This window comes from Trematomus bernacchii, unplaced genomic scaffold, assembly GCF_902827165.1.
Source record: "Trematomus bernacchii unplaced genomic scaffold, fTreBer1.1, whole genome shotgun sequence".
Taxonomy (NCBI): domain Eukaryota; kingdom Metazoa; phylum Chordata; class Actinopteri; order Perciformes; family Nototheniidae; genus Trematomus; species Trematomus bernacchii.
Genome location: NW_022988050.1, coordinates 10,637,907 through 10,661,186, shown reverse-complemented (window position 1 = coordinate 10,661,186; position 23,280 = coordinate 10,637,907). Strand labels below are relative to the sequence as shown.

General features: G+C 39.5%; 1 protein-coding gene, 2 long non-coding RNA genes and 1 other non-coding gene across 4 annotated transcripts; 1 reads left to right on the top strand and 3 right to left on the bottom strand.

Annotated features, from left to right (window-relative positions):
- The first annotated feature begins 9,263 nt into the window (after window positions 1-9,263).
- tha1 (threonine aldolase 1) lies at window positions 9,264-12,168 on the top strand. The gene is made up of 7 exons (XM_034118951.1): window positions 9,264-9,561; window positions 9,934-10,017; window positions 10,088-10,176; window positions 10,272-10,457; window positions 10,860-10,997; window positions 11,233-11,425; window positions 11,508-12,168. Exons 1-7 carry the CDS (start codon window positions 9,264-9,266, stop codon window positions 11,813-11,815), a joined length of 1,296 nt encoding a protein of 431 aa, XP_033974842.1. The 3' UTR covers window positions 11,816-12,168.
- A 4,381-nt stretch (window positions 12,169-16,549) lies between these two features.
- Window positions 16,550-16,631, bottom strand: trnal-uag. The gene has a single exon. It is a non-coding gene; the product is annotated as a tRNA-Leu (tRNA).
- A 1,866-nt stretch (window positions 16,632-18,497) lies between these two features.
- On the bottom strand, window positions 18,498-20,073 carry LOC117473937. The gene is made up of 3 exons (XR_004555073.1): window positions 19,981-20,073; window positions 19,557-19,599; window positions 18,498-19,043 (listed from the first exon to the last, which is right to left on the bottom strand). It is a non-coding gene; the product is annotated as an uncharacterized LOC117473937 (long non-coding RNA).
- An 18-nt stretch (window positions 20,074-20,091) lies between these two features.
- Window positions 20,092-21,411, bottom strand: LOC117473936. The gene is made up of 4 exons (XR_004555072.1): window positions 21,141-21,411; window positions 20,873-20,950; window positions 20,309-20,467; window positions 20,092-20,188 (listed from the first exon to the last, which is right to left on the bottom strand). It is a non-coding gene; the product is annotated as an uncharacterized LOC117473936 (long non-coding RNA).
- Window positions 21,412-23,280: the final 1,869 nt, after the last annotated feature.

Genomic DNA, 23,280 nt, shown 5'->3' with positions numbered 1-23,280 from the left:
TGTGTGTGTGTGTGTGTGTGTGTGTGTGTGTGTGTGTGTGTGTGTGTGTGTGTGTGTGTGTGTGTGTGTGTGTGTGTGTGTGTGTGTGTGTGTGTGTGTGTGTGTGTGAGAGAAGGAGGGAGAGAGAAGAGGAGAGATGAGAACTCTACCTGAAGAGACTGGAATAAAAAACAGAGCAGTTCTTCAGTAAAAAAGGTGAAAGGAGTACTTTACGCACCAAATTATTGTCTTAAATCAACTACTAATGTTTTTACTAAAGTATACTAAGAATAAACACTAGTAAAAAAATCCTGATGAATGACACACACACACAACCTGTTTTTACAGGTTACCTCAGTAAAGGTAATTACAATGATCCAAAGGCTCCGTTCCATAGTTCCTTATTTTACTATGACACTTACAGGAAAACATGTGTGTCAAAAGTTGTTGTTTGTGTGGTTGTGGGTTTCCGTGTGAGTTTGACACTACTTGTTTATGGGAAGAAGACGGAGCAGGCAATTATAGATAAAATTGCGTTCCAGGGACAAACAGAAATGAGCCTTCTTCCCAAAATCCAACCAGAATAATCCAGTTTTACACACAGACACACACACACACACACACACACACACACACACACACACACACACACACACACACACACACACACACACACACACACACACACATTGTCTAAATAAGCCAGCTCAGCTCACTATGACTCATGTTATGTTCCCCATAGTTGCCTGGTTAGTGGGGCTGGAATATTTTGCCTCTCGTGAAACTCACACACTCATAGAAAGTCTTTCCACCATGATTCATTTTTTCGGGTAATGACTTGCTGTGTCCTGCTCAACAGTTGTCAACATTGTCCCCGGCCAAGCACAACACCCCAGACTCTCAAACAACTGAGCTCAGTTTTATATTCTTTCTCTCAACAATCAAAAGATTCACAGTAAAGTTTGGGCACTGTGTATTCAACTCAAAGGAAATGTGAAACAAATGTTTTTTAAAGTGACTGATAACATTCTTGCAGTCTGATTAAAACTCAAGTGGTATTAACAGTTTCTGTATTCATTGCATTATTGAGCTCATGCCAATGTCAACGGCCTGGAAGGTGGAAAGAATATTAAAGGGTTAGGAGTATACCCTGCAACGAGCAATCCACAGCGTTCTTCCAGGAAGGAGCTCCGGTTTGCTGATTATTTCTTCCAGGAAGGCTTTTTGTTGGCTGATCTGCGCTTATAGGAAAGACGTTCGGTTGGCCCATCAGCTGGAGTATTGTCACAGCCGCTTCTGATAAAGCCAAAGCAGCTTCCAGGAAACCAGAGATTTACCCTCCAGCATTCCATCATTCCTCCAACATCAGCGCACAGAGGGAGAAAGCGAGGGCGCAGGAGGGGAGTAACAGGGACACAAATCAATAAAAACCATATGGGAAGCATACAGATGGTCAAATGCACTCAAAATGTCTGCATGCATGTATTTGTGTGCATGCATGAGCCAGTCTTGACCTCATTGACTGCCCACCTCATTGTGACACACTCAAACCACAATGTTTTTCCATGCTCAATATATACCACCATCCCCCCAAAAGCACACACAGAGGTGGACGAAGTACTCAAATCAGATTTAAATCAAGTAATACCACGATGAGGAAATATGTTTGCTCAAATATTTTATAAGTACAAAAGTATTAGAATTGAATATACTAAAAGTCATCATTACCCAGAATTTAAGGATGATAATAATTGCAACATTTGATTGTAGTTATTGCACCAATAATGTGTTCATTACTTTGATGTTTCAGCTAGTAAAGGTTGAGCTCATTATAATTACTTAATATACTGCCAGGTAACTTTGAAAATGTCCCCCCAGGGATCAATAAAGTTTTAAAAAGCAGATACTGATACATCCCCGCCCCTGAGCTTTTCCAAGTAGTATTGGTTGGTGCTCATGTTGGATCATCATTCCATTTCCATCAGAGAACGAACAACACGACACACTGTCATTTGTTAAATTGCCTTCATATTTTCTGTCCATTGACTTTTACATGAACAAGAAGATGGATCTCATTTATCGTTAGCAACATGGCTACCGTTAGCATCCTGGCTAAAATTACTGTCCAAGAAACAACCAAAAGAATCCCAATTTAAATTGCAACTGCACGTACATCGTTAGGTAATACGATACGAAGATACTTTATTGGTCAGATCAAGTCTGAAATTTGACTTGTGTCACAGCAGCTCCATTTGCAGCATCAATACAATAACTGAGAGAAACATGCTCAAAGACCCTCTAGCGTACATTTGACCTTTGATTTAGTATAGGGATTTTGTATGACTTACTTACTTTATACACACACACACACGCACACACGCACGCACACTCTCTCTCTCTCTCTCTCTCTCTCTCTCTCTCTCTCTCTCTCTCTCTCTCTTTGCATCTGAAAGTCAATCATTGTGATGATTTTCCAGTAACACCTGGAAGGCCTAACGGATGGGTGTGCCCATGTTGTTACTGGCGGGAATAACGAAAACCTGGGATGACCTGTACAAAACAGGTTGTAAAAGGCATTTACGACAAGTAGACACACTCACATTGTTTTATCCAAGAGGCATCTTTTGTTTCTGTTTTGCTCTCCACTCACAGCTGTGCGAGTGTAGCGGCAGAGACGCTCGAGTGCCAAATGACTTACTGTAACAGCATGGACTCAGACCAAACCCTCCAACACTCTCAGGTGTCACTGTGTCCCTTTGGCCAGCAAACAGGACTGCATAATATTTCAACTTTAGACTGCAGCAGACACACGCGTGCGTAAAAGCACCAGCATATGCACATACATATGTGGTGAGTAAGGTTTTTCTTTGGTCATGAATGAACCCATGAGTTACATACAATTATGGAAGAAAAAAGAAGGTGAATCTAATGCATTCAAAATGTAACTGTTGTAAAAGTTAAAGGGGACCTATCATGCAAAATGCACTTTTGTACGTCTTTTATACATGAATATGTGTCCCCGGTGTTCCAGGGAACTCACCAAGTGTCAGAAAACACAACCCTCTCTATTTTCCTCCATACCCAAATCTCTAAAAAAGGGGCTGCAACGGATCTGATAAAAACTGATCCAGATTTGAACACTGTCCTGACGTCAGGACAGTGGCGCTACGGCTATTGGGCCAACTCCACCAATCAGGAGGAGACAGCCACGGCCATTGCCGTTCAAAAGCACTGGAGACGCTGTAGTACATATGCCAGGCCTGTAGGTGGTGCTGTTCTCACAGAATCAGCCCTTGCAAAAACAGGGCTAAAAAATGTCAAATTGAGCAAAATGAGGCATGGCTAAAATGCATGATCTGTTTGGTATTTGAAAAAAAAAAAGTATAAATATGCCTTATATAGGTATGGTCCTACACTATATTATTCAAATATAGCATGATAGGTCCACTTTAACTTTTAAACACATTGTGAGAGTCAAACACATATTAAAGCACACAAAACATTGCTTATCTAGGTGAACATTACAATCAACTGTACGAATTGGCACAAGTAGAAAAAGTGTGTGGCAAGGTGTCAGTCTTTTGCCGTGAGTCAGTTACATAATTTAGACATAAAAGAGGCTCCACTGCCCTCGGCGTTCCTTTATCCATTAACAGACGCGCTGCCTCCCTGAAGCGACACATACTGCACTAACTGGAAGATCAGAGGCAGATATTGACCTTCATATCTATAAAATAACAGTTGGGGTTTGTTTACAAATGATTCACTCAATTTTAAAAGGTTTTCACTGCAAATTAAAACTCCCATAAACCCTCAATCCAAAATGGACATTTTGAATATGAACAGCAGCGCTTTTCTGCCAATAACTAACAGGCTGCTCTGTTTTATTTCAACAAGGATCCGATTGAATTAAACAAGCCTCAAGACTGAGCCCTCTGCACCAAGTCCATTCTGCCATTGACCTGCCACAGCATGGACCCCCCAATATAAAACAAATGGCACTTCTCAGGCTCAGTGTGCATGTGTACGCATACTTAAGTGAGTTTGAGAACAGCCTAATCATTAAAGAAAAGTTATTGCTTAATTTAAATACTCCTTTTCCTGCAATAGGTGGCATTAAGACACACACACACACACACACACACACACACACACACACACACACACACACACACACACACACACACACATACACAATGTTTTTTAATGTGATCACATTTGTTCTTGAAAGAAGAAAACAGGGGGTCCACTGTGTGTGTGCACGCCAAGCAGTGTACAGCATCTGAATGCAAGAGCCAATCACAGAGCTGTAAAGACACTGAGCCCCCCAAGTACTGCTGGTTTATAGGGCTCAGCTGCAGAGAAGTCACATGACTTCCCAGAGAGTGAGAGAGAGACAGGGAGAGAGGAGTGGGCAATGTGGGAATGGAGGATGAAGAAGAGGAGGAGGGAAAAGAGGGTCAGGAGGGAGACAGGAACGCTGCGAGGGGTGAACTGAAGGTCTGCTAAATGAATGTTGAAGAGAAAAGGTCTAAAAAAGACAGATGCGTCTGTTCTCGGAAGTGAATTGTACATGTGGTTCATGGTATATAATTACAGCTGAATGAACCAAATGAGAAATGACTGATTGAAGAGAAGTGAGTGGATGAATGAAGGATGAGATGAATGAGTGCACACAGCAGTAGTGGTTGTAGCTGATTACTACAGCGGGTAATCTTGATGGTCTGGTTAACCCTGCCTCATACTGTCAAACAATTCCTCTCTTCACCACGATGCTTGAAGGGACAGTTCGTCCAAATTACGAAACAAAAGTTTTCATTTACCACAAGTGGTATATAATTCATGTGTTATATGGAAGTGGATTAAATTCACTCGGAGCACTCCTTTGTGTCTTTCTAGAGGCAATTTTCTGATTACTATAATCCATCCATTTTCATTTGGACTATTTAAGTTCAGTGCGAGCTCAGTGCAAGCAAGAAGTGATTTTTCAAATGTCATTTTTCAATACTCAGAGGACCACTAAAGAAAATCCATTCACTGCCATAGAATTTGGATGGAGAAAGATAAATATCTAAAATCTTTGTTAAAAACGATGTGTTTTTTTACGCTATTTGTAGCCAATATGCCAGAAATTTTGTTTGTAAGTTAATGTGGAATATTCTTTCTATAGATAATTTATTCGCTTCCTTATAGGACATGTGATGCATCAAAGAAATATGTAACGTTCAAACAGACATTATTCAAAGTATTAGAAGTCTGAGGAAGAAACAGGTTCTCGAGTAGCCAAACTAACAGGAGCTACTTGGTGCACATCTGCCAATCAAATCCCTGCAGTAATGATATCATCAACAATTACATATGGGTGTAATGTTCAGTTGTCCATGTGACAGATAAATACCCAAATTCTGCTCTTAAAAAAAGAAGGAATTAAGCCTCATAGCATCTTTAAAGCATGTGTGTGTGTGTGTGTGTGTGTGTGTGTGTGTGTGTGTGTGTGTGTGTGTGTGTGTGTGTGTGTGTGTGTGTGTGTGTAAAGTAAAGCGCGTCCTCATGGCCAATGACATTATGAAGGGGGGGGGGGGGCTGTGAAATGTGAAACAGATGTTACTCTTGTTTGGCATGGCAGTGATGTCGACACCTTTACACTGCAGAGCCAAGTGTGTGCTTGTGTTTGTGTGTGTGTGTGTGTGTGTGTGTGTGTGTGTGTGTGTGTGTGTGTGTCTTTGTGCGCGTATGAGAAACCTCATTTGAGGGAAGGCTTCCCATAAACACCTGTTTTGTTCCGGTTAATATCTCTCGTCATGGTGAAGAAATGATGGCCTCAGTGAAAGAGGAGTGAGAGAGAGAGAAGGGAAGGAGGAGGAGGAGGGGGGGGGGGGTCACCTCCAATCCCCTCCTTCTTTGAAAGAGAAGAGCTCATGTGGGATGAACACATTCGTTTATTCATTCGGCCCGTCTATTTTCAGCCCAGTGGGTTTATGGTTATTGGAAAGGCGTTGCCGTCTCGCTCCTTCCCAGAAGGAGTCAATATTTCTCCCTCTCCTTCATTTCTCCCTCTCTGCCTCTTTTTTTTCTCTAATTCAATATTTTCTCCAAAACACCACTCTCTCCTCTCCACGCTCGGCAAGGAATGCTGGAAGGCATTTGAGAGAAACAAAACACACACACTCGCATGGTGAAAGTGTGAGGTTACAGGAGCCAGCAGTGATCCCGGAAAAAAGTCCTCCTCGTCTCCTCACTTTCTTCCTCTCATCAGCTCCTCATCGCTGCCCTGTGTTGCTTACATCTGTATCTCTCTCCGTTCACGGCTCTTGTGGGGCTCCCGAGACCCACTGTGGCCTTTTTACGGGGCTGATGTTTGCTAATGACTTTTAATGACGACTTGTTATGGCTCATAAAAGCCTGGCTCTGTTACTGGCAATATGAACTTTAACTACAGCGGTGCGGTCCTGATAACACACACTGGGACTTTTATCGAGTGATTAACATCAGACAAGACAGCATAAGCATGTGAGTGGGAACTGTGTGTGAGGGGAGGGGTGTGTGGATGTAGATTTGTGGGTCAGGGAAAGAAAGTGAGTGTCAGAGGGAGGAGGGAGATGTTTTGTTATGGGTGCACCTCCCTCATTGCCTAATCTCAGTCCATGGCAGATACATTCCCACAAGCCTTACCCTCCAAATACTGACTTATTCCAGGAGGCATGAGGTAGCTGGGGCTTTTATTGTAAGCAGTGGTTTTAAGTAACTAAGTACATTTACTCAAGTACTGTCTGTAGGCTACTTAAGTACAATTTTGAGATACTTGCACTTTGCTTGAGTATTTCAATGTTATGCTATACTTCTACTCCACTACATCATTTAATACCTTTAGTTACTTTTCAAATGTGGAAGTAATTCACAACCTACCCGACATTCAAAATTATTAAAACTATCTGCACCTTTACCAGCTTTGATCACACTTTAATCAATGATTATAATCAGAACATATAATATATACTATTCTGAAATTGACCAATTTTTATAATAAGTACTCTTACTTTTGGTACTTTCAGTATATTTTGATGCTAATACTTTTGTAATTTTACTTGAATAACATTTTGAATACAGGACTTTTACTTGTACAGTACAGTACTTCTCCCACCTCTGATTGTAAGTGAATATAGAGGATAGAACCGATTCTGTTTGGGCCCGAGCCCATTGCCTTATAATGAGGTGGTGAAGTAATGTAATTATGCCACACTGTACAAATACTTTATAAAAACAAAGCCCTGCAATGTTACTTATGTAAAATGATGAACGATTAAACAGGATCGTTATAAAAAATCTGAAAATGTACTCCTGTGACTGTCATGCTATTTAATATTTAAGTATTAGTTTGTATTCGTCTGAAATCAGTATTTGCTGAGCTTTTGTTTTTGTCCCTATGAAATATAGACATAGAAACTGGAATGAAAAGGAAAGTAAAGTGCAAGTAACTTAAAATTGTACTTAAAGGTGGGGTAGGTAAGTTTGAGAAACCGGCTCGAGATACACTTTTTGTTATATTCCATGGAATGCTCTTAACATCCCGATAGCAATGAATATCTTAAGTGCTTTTGACAAAAAATCCATAAAAAAATGTCATCTGTGGAAGCCGTAGTACTGTAAAAAGCACGACCAATCATTTTAGCCGGCCCGGCTAAAATAACTGGATGGCCTACCTGCCTGTCAGACTTCCATCTGTGCACAAACTTATCTCGTGCCCTCATTGGTCATGTGCGCGTTCGTGTGTGTTGGAGGAGGGGCTCTGTAAGGAAGTGGCAGATTTTTTCCGGCTGTGTATTTTCAAATTCTTGCGCACTCGAGCTGGTTTCTCCAAAATTACCTACCCCACCTTTAAGTGCACTTGAGTAAATGTTTAGTTACCATCCACCTCTGCCATCATGTCATGTCTATGTGTGCGTAGGGAGGTCGAGATTTTGTTGGCATGCTTTCCCCTCCTTTTTCGCCCTCTACCATAAGATAAATGGATGATGGGTGACTGCTAAGTGGAATTAGCTTAACAGCTTAGCGCAGCGATAAAGGTCAAGCCAAAAGCAGGTTTGTGACCCCTGAAGAATCTCACAGGGTAAACACATCATAGACATTGGCACAGCCAGGGATACACACACTGGTGCACAGAGGGACATTTACACACATGCATGCCCCACTCACTTCATGCAGGACACTGTGAGAGTTAACTTTGAAACATAGAAACATGACATATTCTTGAAGATAATTGGGGAAAACTAAAGGAGTCTGAGTATATTTTCAGCAGAAAAAAAGTCATTCAAGTGAGCCAAGTTAGTGAGGATGTGTGTCTATATGTAAACATTAATATGTTCAGTATTCATCACTGATTTCAATAATTACAAGTATGCAGGTGCTTCAAAATAGTGATGAAAATAAATCAATTACTTTGTATTAATTGGTTTCAAATACTATTGCTGTTGCTAAACATGGCTTCAGTCTACTTCAGTGATCAAGACTTTTCTCTAACTCTTGGGTCAGCAATATATGAATTGAGTCGTGAATTATTTATTTTTTGTTATCATTAAAAGCCAAACATTTGATGATTCTAGGTTTTTAAATGTTTTTTTTTTCAATGTTTTATATCACATTTTATTCCTACTTTTACATTTTTGTAATAGAAAATGATGATAAAAAGACAAGGCATTGTACATTAGAGAAATTAAAAGACTATAAATAAACAATCCACAATGTAAACATCTCAAATAGAAATAAAATAGCAATAAAAAAGTAGAAAATATACATGTTGAAATACTAATGTACAGTAACAAAATATAAAGCATTAATATTCTGGTCGGCCTACCTTTTTAAATGTTACTCAGTCCGGAGCAACAATAACATCAGAAACTTAAGCCTCATAATTTAACAACTTTTTTTCAACAACTATATGAAAAACAACACATTTTAATTGTTTGCAGGTCTGTTGTGGATACGACTGTAGTCACTCCATAATTGAGTTCACTGCCTGGATTATACTAAGGCTACAGCTTTGAATGACAATTCTTGAATGAAGTATAAAGATTTCGGAACATACTGTCAGAGTTAATAAAGCAGCAGGGTTATAATTAGCTTTGTTGTGATCGTGACGCCACCTTGAGGCTCTCGCTGCTCTGTGCATGCTGATGAGCTGATCGGTTGTCTGTTAGCTTTCCTTGCAGTCAATGATTATCGATAGAGACTGAACGATCCAAAGTTCAATACAAACTTGACATGAACATGGTTATAGAAGCATCATCATGTCTTTGAAAATGTTTTCCTGCAGAGTTTTGAGTAAACTTGTAAACCACGAGTTTGTCGCCTCCAAAAAAACGCTCAGTGCACGAGATGCAGCAGCTGTCTTGCTGGGACGGAGCTCCGCGCGCGGCTACTACAACAGCGGCAAGGCCAGCCAACCAGGGCCGGGCAAGGCGGCCCATGTCCGGGTTGTGGACCTCCGCAGCGACACGGTGACCAAACCCGGGCCGGCGATGAGGCAGGCCATGGCGGAGGCCGAGGTGGGAGATGACGTTATGAGAGAAGACCCGAGTGTTAACGGTAAGAACCGAACCATGAACACAATGATTCATGCATTTTTTAAACGCTCGTTCTTTTGTAAGTTTGATTTAAGGACCGTATAATAATAATAATAATAATAATAATAATAATAATAATAATAATAATAATAATAATAATAATAATAATAATAATAATAATAATAATAATAATAATAATAATAAAGCTATTATTTTATGGAATAATAATAGTTTAAAAAAAAGTAATACCAATTTTTTTTTTACAAAGAATCTGAAAGTAAAATAAAGAACAATTAAAACCAATAAAGTCGGCTGAACTTACATTAGAAATGTTTTAGTAATCCAATAGTTAGTGTGTAATTGGGACTGTTATATAATTCTCTGATTTGTGCAGAGTTGCAGGAAATTGCAGCTGAGATGTTTCAAATGGAGGCCGCTCTGTTTGTTCCCTCTGGGACCATGAGTAATCTCATAGCAGGTGAGTTTTATTGAGCCTGAGTTGGTTTTCAAAAGGTCTGAATGATAATAAAAAACGTATCATCATGCAGTGATGGTGCACTGCAGGGAGCGGGGCGATGAGATGATTGTGGGCGATCTGTCACATTTACACATCTATGAGCAGGGAGGGAGTGCACAGGTGAGTGAGCAGCCACCTGTTGGCAGGCCCTCTGCACATTTTTCCTTATCATCTGCATTGCATTAATTAATTGCATGTTTGTGTGTCGACCACAGCTTGCTGGTGTCCACGCCACCACAGTGGACAATCTGCCCGATGGATCATTTGACTTGGAGCAGCTAGAATCGAAGATCCGCCATGGGTACCCAGACCCCCACTACCCCCGCTCACGCCTCATATGTGTGGAGAACACACACAACATACAGGGAGGGCGAGTGCTGCCTCTGACCTTCCTGCAGGAGGTGTGTGTGGAGAGTCAGGAGCACAATATGTTGTGTTATTTTTAAGGATGGATTACTGAATGGATCCACTTGGCATTGACCGAGGGATATACATCTAACACAAACATCACATTCTTGACAATCCACAATAAAAACCAAACCCAATATGAGAATAAGATAAATTAAGATCAAACACGTTTATAATGAATACTCAACATTACATGATTAAATCAAATAAAGTAGAATAGGTATATGAAGTATATTGCTAAAAACTATTTATGTACCATTCTTTCATTATCTGTCCATGGTACTCTGGTAGATAAAACCTTTGTGTGTCAACATGTGAAAGTAGCCATGATACTTGCCTTAACACAACAGAATGGAAGATGCTGCATCGCTCACAGGTTTGTTTCCATCTCCAAGGTCCGTGCTCTTGCAGATAGATATGGTCTGTCAGTTCACATGGATGGAGCCCGGGTGATGAACGCTGCTGTGGCCATGGGGCTGCCTCCATCCACCATACTGCAGCACACACACACCGTCAGTGTGTGCCTCTCCAAGGTGGGACTGCAAAACACAAACACACACAGAGGACACATAAACCTACATTTTGTTTATTAATCCCCAGAGGGAAATTCAGGTGTCATGACAGCAGCATCAATGATAATTAAGTATAACATTGAGTAGAATGGACCTAAACATGAGTTTTGGGGGAGAAATGTTATGTGAACAGAGTCAGAACCAACAAAAAACTTGGAGGCAAACAAAATACAACTTTACATTACGTGTGTCACAGGGTCTGGGTTCCCCGGTGGGAACCATACTGGCTGGACCCAAAGACTTCATAACCCGGGCAGTGCGGTGCCGTAAAGCCCTGGGTGGGGGGATGCGGCAGGCTGGTATCCTTGCAGCAGCTGGAAAACTGTCTTTACTAGAGATGGTTGGAAGACTGGAGGAAGATCACCACAATGCAAAAACCTTTGCTCAAGGTAAAGCTCATAATAAAGTCTATAAAAGATCAATCATTAGCTCACTGCTTGTAACTTTTTCTCGTTTCTTTTCTCCTCCCAGCTCTGCTTGAATGTGACCCTGCTGTATTCGCTGTAGACATGGCCACCGTGGAGACAAACATCCTGCGTTTCCGTATACAGGAGCCCACTTTAAGCCCCTCTGAGTTCTGTGCTCGCATGGCTGAGGTTGGCGAAGGAGAGGAGGCAGCACTGGGACAGGGGATACAAGTTCTCATGTACCCCCATTTTTCTAATACAGTACGGGCTGTATGGCATCTTGGGATTTCTCCTGAAGATACGCAGCTAGCCATCCAGAAAATGCAACTTGTGGCTTCGCAGCATATAAAGGAAAAAGTCAGGGCCCAGTAAAACCTGATTATTCCAAGATATGTATTCTTATCACCAGGACTGATCGTAGAAAAAGTACACAGACCAATCTAGATAGAGACGTCAGGATGTCAAACACGCGACAATTACTGTATACTTGGAGTCACTTTTTGAATCTTTATATCATTATTCATCACAATTCATTAAGTTTTCTGTGATTCTTATTAAATGTGATGAACTGCTCTCTCGAGAAACAGTCTGTTTCCTTTTTTATTTATAATGTCTGTTATATTTTCAGTGAAGTGACACAGTGTAAAGCCAACAAGATATTGGGTACACTTGCTCCATTTTGTGCAATAACAATATTACAACATAAAAACTTAAGGATTTCTTATTAGTTTTAATTATTTTTCTTTGTTGTGAAAAATTATTTCTTGATCTCAGCCTCCTTTTATAAAAGAAAATGTGGCCAAGATAGAAGAGTTTGGTTGCAGATATTTAAATTGAGAGTTTTTTTTGTGTTGTGTACATCATATTCTGGTTAGAAGTGGCAGGGCTCAGTAGACATATATGCATCTGTTGACAGACGTTTCATCTTCCATTATTGCTTTTTAGTCATAAAAATGTATTGTTAGTGAGAATGAGTTCAAGAACGCAGTAACTGAACAGCCACAAGATGGCACTGCTATGCAGTGATTTTAGGAAGTGCATAACAAGAGAAAAGTATATTTTTGTTTTCTCTATCTTATAAACAGTGGTGTAAAGTAACTAAGTAGATTTACTTCAGTACTGTACAATTTTGACGTACTTGTGTCTTCCATTTTATGCTACTTTGTACTTCTACTCCACAACAATTCAGAGGTAAAAAGTGTACTTTTACTCCACTATACATTTATGTAATACTTTAAATAACATTGCAGATTTGGATTAATAATGTAACATTTAAACACCACTTCAAGACATGAATTACACCTGGAGTAAAATTCACAAGCTACGCTGCAGTATACAAAGTAAATCAAATTAGATACACCTTTACCAGCTCTCATAACACTCACGCATCAATATTTTTTTATCGAAACATGTGATATATCTGCACAATTAATACTTTTACCTTTGGTACTTTAAGTATATTTGGTGCCAAGTTCTTCTACTTTTACTTGAGTAGCATTTGGATTGCAGGACTTTTACTTGTATTCCTACACTCTTGTACTTTTTCTTAAGTACAAAATCTGAATACTTTCCCACCTCTGCTTATAAATATGTCCATCAATGGGTTTCATGTATTAACAACCGTTATTTAGATATAATATTAAGCAAATTAAAATATTTTTGGAGCGGTCGGTTTCGAACACGCGCCATCGAAATGACTGGAGCCTTAACAGCTTTCGACACTGTCAATCACCCCATTCTGATTGACAAGCTAAAAGCAATTAGTTTTGATAAACTATCGGTGAGCTGGATGCAATCCTACCTGGAGGGGAGAGAACAGATGGTGGAGGTAAACGGTACTCTGTCCCCCCCCCCTCCCAGTGAGCTGTGGTGTTCCACAAGGAAGCATATTAGGTCCGTTACTGTTCCTAATTTATGCAAATGACATGTCATCAGCATGTGACTGCAACTTGTTCCTGTTCGCGGACGACTCAGCCCTGCTGGTCTCTGACAGGAGCAGATTGCAGGTTGAAAAAACCCTCAGCTCCGAGCTCGGCAGAATCTGCACCTGGCTCGCCGATAATAAATTATCATTACACCTGGGTAAAACAGAGTCCATTCTCTTCGGTTCGAAACATAATCTCAGCAAATCCGACGACTTCTCAGTTGCAGTGGGTGACATTATTGTCACAAGTAAGAAGGAAATGACATACCTAGGATCTATTCTTGAGGCAAACCTCTCCTGTGACAAAATGGCATCCAATGTAATAAAAAAAGTCAATCAAAGAACTAGATTCCTATACCGGATCTCCTCTCTGGTAAACAAAATAACCCTGAAAACTCTGGCAGGAGCACTCATTCAAGGGTACTATGACTATGCTTGCACGTCATGGTACCATAGCACCTCCAAGGCGCTAAAAATAAAACTTCAAACATCGCAAAATAAACTGGTCAGACTACTGCTTGACCTTTCATCTAGAACCCACCTCACCTCTGCCCACTTTGACAACCTAGGATGGCTTAGAGTAGACGACAGAGTACAGCTACTTGCAATGGGCCTGGTCTACAAGATCCACTACACCTCTATGGTACCCATGTACATGTCAAAATTCTTCCCAAAGGTCAAGGAATACCATGATCATAACACCAGAGGGAGCTCCACAAATCATGTAAAACCCAGATTTGGCACAAAAAAGGGGGAATACACGTTTCGCAATTATGCCACATCAAGGTGGAACGCTCTTCCCACAACTGTAAAGGAAAGTAAAACTATACTTACCTTCAAAACCTCTCTTAAAGAGCACCTTCGGGGGAGAGCATTGCAAAACTGGCCCCGGTAATGGTACAAATCTCAACCTGTCGTACAATGGACAGCTTCCCCCCCCCATCTATGTATATACCGGTACTCGCATTTTAGACTCTGTTACTAACTGTATATCTGTAGACTTGGTATGTCTTAAATATCCGGTTAGGATGTATTAAAACGAAATCTAAAATGAAAATTGTAAATAAGCCATATGTAAAAAAACACCTGTATGTAAATTGTAAATAAGCCATCTGTATGTCAAATATGTCTTATATGTCTTAAATGATATGATGAATTGGAAATGGGGGACCCTGATGTAAACAAGACGAAAGTCTTTCTCTGGTCTGCATCCCCTTAACAATTGTATGTTTTGAGCTGTACTGTACTGTACCCAATATACAAGCTGTTAATAAACTTTTCAATCAATCAATCAATCAACATTCGTTGGCCAATGAGAGTGGGAGCTCCTACATTCGTTGGCCAATGAGAGGGCGAGCGCCAACATTTGTTGGCCAATTATGTTCGTTGCTCCAACATTCGTTCAGCATTTGACCAATCACGGCGGAGAAATGTTGAAGCATAGAAGGCAATGTTAGAGAGTTTTTGTTTTCGTAGGGGGCGTACAAAGTGAAAACAACGGACGCTATCAAAGTTTAAAAGTCGATATTAACACGGTGAGTCTTACTACAGTTCTGTATGTGATATAACCATCATTATAAAACGGACAAGTAAAATCAAGCAATCTGATTGGTTCTTAGCCGTGGTATACTGAGCGTATACCACGGGTAGAATTGTAAGTTACTTTTCACAACAAGTCAGTATCCCTCCGCGTCTGAGATAAACAGTATACAGTTGGGCTGAAAAGCAAACTGCAAGCAGTTTGCTTTTCAAACTGGAACAAGAAAGCAGCGGAGAAGTAACGGGGCAGAAACCCTCCTTTTTACGCAACGGTCCAGACATAGACATCAAACGGCAAAAACATATTCAGTGTGCAGTTCCTTTGGCATTAGGGCAGGGATATTTAGATACTTTCCAAGGTTTGATATAATGAATTGTGCTACTTTTAAAGCAAGCAACCATGTTTTCAAATCTGTAATCAAAAAGGTCCGCAAAAACATTTAAGATTAACTTCGACCTCCGGGGGGTCTTACTATGGAGGAGTGGATTGAGGAGTGCCTATCTCCAGAACAAAAAGCACCTAAACGACGACATGTAGAGCTACGTGAAGAGCAGGTAGACCAACTGGAAAAGGATCACCATTCAAAAGCTTTCTGATGCGGGTCTTGAAACAAAGCAGAGAAATTATGACCGTTAGTGGCCACAGGTGCAAAAGCTCTCTCCAGAGCTACTGGAAGCCGAATCTCGGGGACCGGAGAAAGTGGAGCAATATTCTCGCCACGCAAAGCAACAGCCTAGAACAACCTCAGCCTATACAAGTAACCACGTAAGCTATGCTACTGATGCTGGACAGTTTTTCAGTGGGTGCACAATAAACGGCAACATACACATTAATGTAAATAAATAGCCAAATAATGGATCAACGCTCTCTGTCTAATATGTTCGCTAGTTGTTGTTAGTGTTGTTGCATAGCAACCACCTCGCACTATGTTTCGTGCAGAAGGCAACAGAGGGACTATTTTATTTTGAACATCATTATTTACTAATAAAAACTATTTAAATTAGAGTGTGTATTTTTCTTTCATATTGCCACACTTGGTAACCGTTTTATAAAAGCAATAGCTCACTTCAGGCCGTGATATATGCTCATTATATCACAGCTAAGGGGGTTGTCGACCCTCCGCTTCGCGTCGGGCCGAACCACGCCCCTTAGCTGTGATATAATGAGCATATACCATGGCCTGTCGTGAGCTATTGCTTAAGTGTAGGATTCATTTAAACTGTTGTATCGAGTTGTCATTAAGTTTAACTCAGCTATTAGCATTCCAAATACTCCGTTTATCTGATGCTCTGTTTACACTTCGTTAGCCGGCGTTTGCTAACAGTTACTGTACGGTTAATTTATTTATAAAGGTGGATATAAAAAACGAATTTTGTAATCAAGCCAATTATTTTCATTCTGATTGATACCCGGATATATTGGGGGTTGTCAATTGTTTCATTGGGAGTAAGCTAGGTAGGCCACATGCCCAAGAAATTCAGCTGATTGAAGAGCATGATGTGGGAGTGATTGTAGTGCATTTAGGTAGTTCATAACAAGAGAATATCTTTATGTTTTCTCTATCTTATAAATAACTCAATCGATGGGTATCGTTTATTTACAACCTGTATTTTAATAAAATATCAAGTAGATGAAAAGATTTTGGCAGCGGTGGGATTCGAACCCACGCCATCGAAATGACTGGAGCCTAAATCCAGCGCCTTAGACCACTCGGCCACGCTACCACATTGTCTCGATTAGTTAGATCAAAATATTTAATTCTAATGTTCGGGTGTGGTTTTACTTATTTAAAGGGGACCTATCATGCAAAATGCATTTTTGTACGTCTTTTATACATGAATATGTGTCCCCGGTGTTCCAGGGAACTCACCAAGTGTCAGAAAACACAACCCTCTCTATTTTCCTCCATACCCAAATCTCTAAAAAAGGGTCTGATCTGATACAGACTGATCCAGATTTGAACACTTCTATGACGTCACAGAAGTGGCGCTACGGCTATAGAGTGGCGAAGTCCCTCCCACTTACTTCCGGGATATGGGACCTTATTTCGGAAAAATTATGCATTGAAGTCAATGGGAGAGAAAACTTATCTTTCGATCCCGTTTGAATTGTGCCATGAATTACACATATGATGTTTGTCAATCTTAAAAAATCATTTCCATGTCAAAAAAGTCACAGTTTGTCGTAAAACTGTTGAAATATAAGACTATGAAAAATACGTAACTAGAAAGACTACAAATCCCAGAGTCGCGTAAGTGATGTCACAATTGTTTACCTCCACCATTCAGATACCTAAGATCAGCGCAATATAGATATAATCTATCTATATGGCGCTGGCTAAGATAAGATAACTTTAACAAGATGCCTGTGTGCTTAGTACCAGGTTGTTATTATACCAGCAATGGGTCTTGCTCGTTCTTTTGCTTCCCGTCTGATGAAACGACCAGGAGTGGCTTGATCAAGTTAGCTACCTAGCTAGTAGCTAGCACGTTAGTTAGCATTACAGCCTTGTCATTTTTATTAGCCTTAACATGAAGTAACATTAAGTAACCCAAAATGTTAAACAGTAAGAGTAGTAGTCATATTTCGTGAACCCTTTGAATAGTACTGTCACCAGTGTGATCATTCTATAATACACCATTTAATTCCTCTATAGAGTGGCGAAGTCCCTCCCCTTCCGGTGGACCTCCATGGGACCTTATTTCGGAAAAGTTATGCATTGAAGTCAATGGAGAGAGAAAGATTATCTTTCGATCCCGTTTGAATTGTGCCACGAATTACACATATGGTGTTTGTCAATTTAAAAGATAATTTTGCAAGTCAAAAAAAAAAAAATTTGTCGTAAAACTGTGAAGTAACACATTTGTTTGTGTGAAACGCTAAATGAACTACATCTCTGGTCAACAACACACGTCACCAAGATGGCCGTCACTACTGTCTTGTCAACAAACGATTGACTATCACCACAATGAAACACGTCCTGAAGAATGTCATGCAAAGCTGCCTGCCTGCCTTCCTTTGATTCTCTCTGAACTGCCTGGTCGTTTTAATGTTTAATGTCAACCATTTGTGCAGATAGCATGAAGTAGAAAAGATCGCCGATGCTAACGTTAGCGTTAGCATTTCTCCCCCGGAATTAAATACGACGCTGAAGTTGGCTTCCGATTCAGAGCTTCCGATTTGGCAGTTAAGGGGAAAGTTAAGGGAAATTTAATTTACAGCGCTGAGCGAACAATCCTCCGTGTTTGAACCTCTTAAATCGCTGCATAGCCGATTTATTTGGACTGGATTATCCCAGAGGGTCTAAACATTCTTTATAACACAGTTTCAGATTTGTGAAACCTTAATTCTATTTGTGAAAATTAAAAAAGAGAGATTTCAGTGCTTTTTTTACATCTAGACCACATTAGACCAGGTCCTGATCCAAAACCACTATAGCTAGACTCATCAAATCTGGACTGGATTATCCCAGAGAGGCTAAACATTCTTTATAACACAGTTTTAGATTTGTGAAACCTTAATTCTATTTGTGAAAATACAAAAAAGAGAGATTTCAGTGCTTTTTTGACTGCTGCTCAAGGTGAGGCTGCAGCAGCTCTGTGCCCTGATGTGAGCTACATCATCTGTCTTTTGGAGTATGTGGTGTTCTAAGGCTCTGTGCCTGTTAGCATGTTAGCTTAGCTCCTGCTGGGTGACAGACCCTGCAGTTTGTGATGGAGTCTTACCGCTGATGCACTGGCAGAAAGAACATAATTGCGAGGCCTGGTCTCCTGAAAAGCAGGTGCAGCCTACAAACAAGAGCAGGGAGGAGGAGACACATGTTGGCACAGTCATGCATTACAATCATAAAGCAGAACAACTAAAATAGGACCCAAATGCAGTAAAAGGACTAAAAGGTCAGGTAACCAAAAGCAAGCTTTATTTTCCTGAATGGCAAAAGAAAACAAGGAACAACTTAACATAACAAAACCGAAAATGAAAACAACAAACCAAAACCATGACACTCAGTCCAGTATGCAGCTGTGAGAGGGTCTCCATCCTTTAATATCTGAGCAGAGGCCTTTTTCACAGACACATGTAGTTCAGCTGTCGCTGGACTCCACTCAGGTTTTCACAGAGCTGAAACTCAATCCCATCTACAATCAGAGAACAGACTACGTTTAGTTTATTTAAATCCCAACTCAAAACATGGTTAGTGAGGAATCAGCTCTGAAACACTGACACAATCTTCTGCTCCTTACAACCCACTGTCTGTGTTTTAACATGTTCTTTTGTTTTGTTTTATTATTCTGTCTTTTTATTTATTTAAGTATTCCAGTAATGTATGTTGCATGTTTTAATTTGATTGTATTTACTTGTTTAAATGAAATATGTTTTAGGTTGACTTATCAAATCTGTCCAGGGACAACAGATGAACAATAGCCTCTTGGCTAACTCTGGCACGTTTACAGCAATGTTAATTAATGTGCACTGTCCCTGTTAAACAAATGAATAAATAAATAAAAATAAAAATAAGTGTATGCTCCTCATTTAGGTGATAATTATTTAGCTACTAAGTTTTCGTATCTTAAATACTGTTTCATAGCAAACAAATAAATGAATGAGATGTTAAAGGAATTCAGGTTCATGAGATAAAGAAATAGGCTAACCTTCAGTCTTTCATCCACTTTGAACAGCTTCTGCTGCTTTGTCCTAAAGCAAAATATGAATAGCAATTATTTTTCTGAGGGATTAGAGAAGACAGGATTAAAATGAACTAACTTTCTCATACCATTGTTACCAAAGTGTTATCTTCTAATCTTGTAATGTCTTTCACATTCCAAGCAATCCTAGTACTCAAGATGACATACTGTAATTAGGCAAACAAAGCTTGTTGCTTAAAGTAAACTTGAACAATGCTAGTTATAGACTATATTTAATTTCCTGTTTAAATGTTTTGCCTGCAACTGTAAATACATTAAGTTTATATAAGTATACCTACTTATCTGTTGAATTTTTATTTGCAACAAAAAAATTAGAATAACTTTAAGAAGTAAAGACTTTATTCTTCCTTAATTAGCTGTCCATACTTACCCGGACCATAACAATGTGGCCAACACGGGAGTTAGCCCCAAGTTTTCTTTGGATGGTCGTCTCTTTGATGACGGTATCTCCTCTTCCAGGCTTTTCATTTTCTTTAAGGCCATCATAGAAATGCCAGCTTCTATCTAAACCCAATTTGTGGAATGCCACAAAGTGATTTGCAGGCCCCAGGTGATATGTCACAGCAGCTGGCTCATACCTTTGTGACAAGAGTATTGTACAAAGACTGTGTGAAATAGCAATATAAACAAATGGAACAAGTTAAAACAGACAGCAACATTTGAGCACAGCCAAAGACATGACTGTATGTAAGTCTTACATTCCACCAAGAATTGTAACCAGATGTGGCAAGGCTGTAGGATGATGCTTGTTGGTTAGCTTCCCCTGGTTTATTACTGAAAGTAATAAAATACAAGGCTCTCCATGCACGAAGACACGCTGCACTGTTGTCTCCTTAAAAGTGCATTGTTTCAAACCTCTGTTGAGATAAAAGGAAAAATAAATAATAATTGGCTTAATAAAATGAAATGATAGACCCAACATACATAAGACCTCTATAGCATTGAAACTTTAACAAATAAATCCTGATCACCCTTGATTGCAAGGCTTGAAATTGGTTCAGTGAAGTTGTAAACATATGGGTGATATTGTCCTGTTGCTTTCAATTGTGTTAACTTCCTACGACTAGGTTCAGAATATTTCAATTTTCTTGATAACATTTGAACGTTACAGGACAATGGTCACATATCTAAGTGATTCATCAAGGTCAGCGAGGGATATAGTTGGTCTTCATACCTCAATAATTTATTTACAATGTAGATCAATGGAACTGTTTGGCATATACATTTTACAATGAATTATCTGAAATACATATGGTACTTACCTCTTGCAAGGAAGAACTTTTAGGGACTCATTCGCCCACTTGTCGACATCAGCCTGTATGTTCCCAAAATCTGCACATCTTGAAAGGGAATAAAACATAATTGAAAAAGACAAGTAAATTAACTTAAATATGACCAATCTCTGCAATCTTTAACTCATGAGACTTTCTTTTTGGATGCAATAAATTATACTATTGCTTACAAGTACATTCATTTGATTTAATAAATACATTATATTAATTTAATTTCACAAAATAGGGAAATACTTACATTATATCAACTGAGTTGCATGTCCTTTTGGCGACAGGGCAAGCCACATTCTGGCACGTTTGGGTTATTTCTGTTTTTTGAAGGTAGTCCAGTCGAGAAACAACCATGTCCTCCTCAGTCCCAAATGCATCCCATGATTGTCCTTTGAATCTGGCTATTGTGTTCAGCCACAGCAGCTTTCCCTGTGACCACTCCCTTTGATCAAAAAGGCCATGTGTGTGGCCAGGATAATGTGATAATGATAATGTGGCCAGGATGCTAAAAAGCACTGAAATCTCTCTTTTTTTATTTTCACAAATAGAATTAAGGTTTCACAAATCTGAAACTGTGTTATAAAGAATGTTTAGCCTCTCTGGGATAATCCAGTCTAGATTTGATGAGTCTAGCTATAGTGGTTTTGGATCAGGACCTGGTCTAATGTGGCCAGGATGCTAAAAAGCACTGAAATCTCTCTTTTTTGTATTTTCACAAATAGAATTAAGGTTTCACAAATCTGAAACTGTGTTATAAAGAATGTTTAGCCTCTCTGGGATAATCCAGTCCAGATTTGATGAGTCTAGCTATAGTGGTTTTGGATCAGGACCTGGTCTAATGTGGCCAGGATGCTAAAAAGCACTGAAATCTCCCTTTTTTGTATTTTCACAAATAGAATTAAGGTTTCACAAATCTGAAACTGTGTTATAAAGAATGTTTAGCCTCTCTGGGATAATCCAGTCCAGATTTGATGAGTCTAGCTATAGTGGTTTTGGATCAGGACCTGGTCTAATGTGGCCAGGATGCTAAAAAGCACTGAAATCTCTCTTTTTTGTATTTTCACAAATAGAATTAAGGTTTCACAAATCTGAAACTGTGTTATAAAGAATGTTTAGCCTCTCTGGGATAACCCAGTCCAGATTTGATGAGTCTAGCTATAGTGGTTTTGGATCAGGACCTGGTCTAATGTGGCCAGGATGCTAAAAAGCACTGAAATCTCCCTTTTTTGTATTTTCACAAATAGAATTAAGGTTTCACAAATCTGAAACTGTGTTATAAAGAATGTTTAGCCTCTCTGGGATAATCCAGTCCAGATTTGATGAGTCTAGCTATAGTGGTTTTGGATCAGGACCTGGTCTAATGTGGTCTAGATGTAAAAAAAGCACTGAAATCTCTCTTTTTTTATTTTCACAAATAGAATTAAGGTTTCACAAATCTGAAACTGTGTTATAAAGAATGTTTAGCCTCTCTGGGATAATCCAGTCCAGATTTGATGAGTCTAGCTATAGTGGTTTTGGATCAGGACCTGGTCTAATGTGGCCAGGATGCTAAAAAGCACTGAAATCTCCCTTTTTTGTATTTTCACAAATAGAATTAAGGTTTCACAAATCTGAAACTGTGTTATAAAGAATGTTTAGCCTCTCTGGGATAATCCAGTCCAGATTTGATGAGTCTAGCTATAGTGGTTTTGGATCAGGACCTGGTCTAATGTGGCCAGGATGCTAAAAAGCACTGAAATCTCTCTTTTTTGTATTTTCACAAATAGAATTAAGGTTTCACAAATCTGAAACTGTGTTATAAAGAATGTTTAGCCTCTCTGGGATAATCCAGTCCAGATTTGATGAGTCTAGCTATAGTGGTTTTGGATCAGGACCTGGTCTAATGTGGCCAGGATGCTAAAAAGCACTGAAATCTCCCTTTTTTGTATTTTCACAAATAGAATTAAGGTTTCACAAATCTGAAACTGTGTTATAAAGAATGTTTAGCCTCTCTGGGATAATCCAGTCCAGATTTGATGAGTCTAGCTATAGTGGTTTTGGATCAGGACCTGGTCTAATGTGGTCTAGATGTAAAAAAAGCACTGAAATCTCTCTTTTTTTATTTTCACAAATAGAATTAAGGTTTCACAAATCTGAAACTGTCTTATAAAGAATGTTTAGCCTCTCTGGGATAATCCAGTCCAGATTTGATGAGTCTAGCTATAGTGGTTTTGGATCAGGACCTGGTCTAATGTGGCCAGGATGCTAAAAAGCACTGAAATCTCTCTTTTTTGTATTTTCACAAATAGAATTAAGGTTTCACAAATCTAAAACTGTGTTATAAAGAATGTTTAGCCTCTCTGGGATAATCCAGTCCAAATAAATCGGCGATGCAGCAATTTAAGAGG

What these genes read in the sequence shown, in the direction of transcription:
- tha1 (XM_034118951.1), top strand. Translation starts at nt 9,264, where the DNA reads ATGTCTTTGAAAATGTTTTCCTGCAGAGTTTTGAGTAAACTTGTAAAC. An exon ending in AGCAGGGAGGGAGTGCACAG is followed by an intron (nt 10,177 to 10,271) that starts GTGAGTGAGCAG and finishes TGTCGACCACAG; the next exon opens with CTTGCTGGTGTCCACGCCAC. An exon ending in CTCTGACCTTCCTGCAGGAG is followed by an intron (nt 10,458 to 10,859) that starts GTGTGTGTGGAG and finishes TCCATCTCCAAG; the next exon opens with GTCCGTGCTCTTGCAGATAG.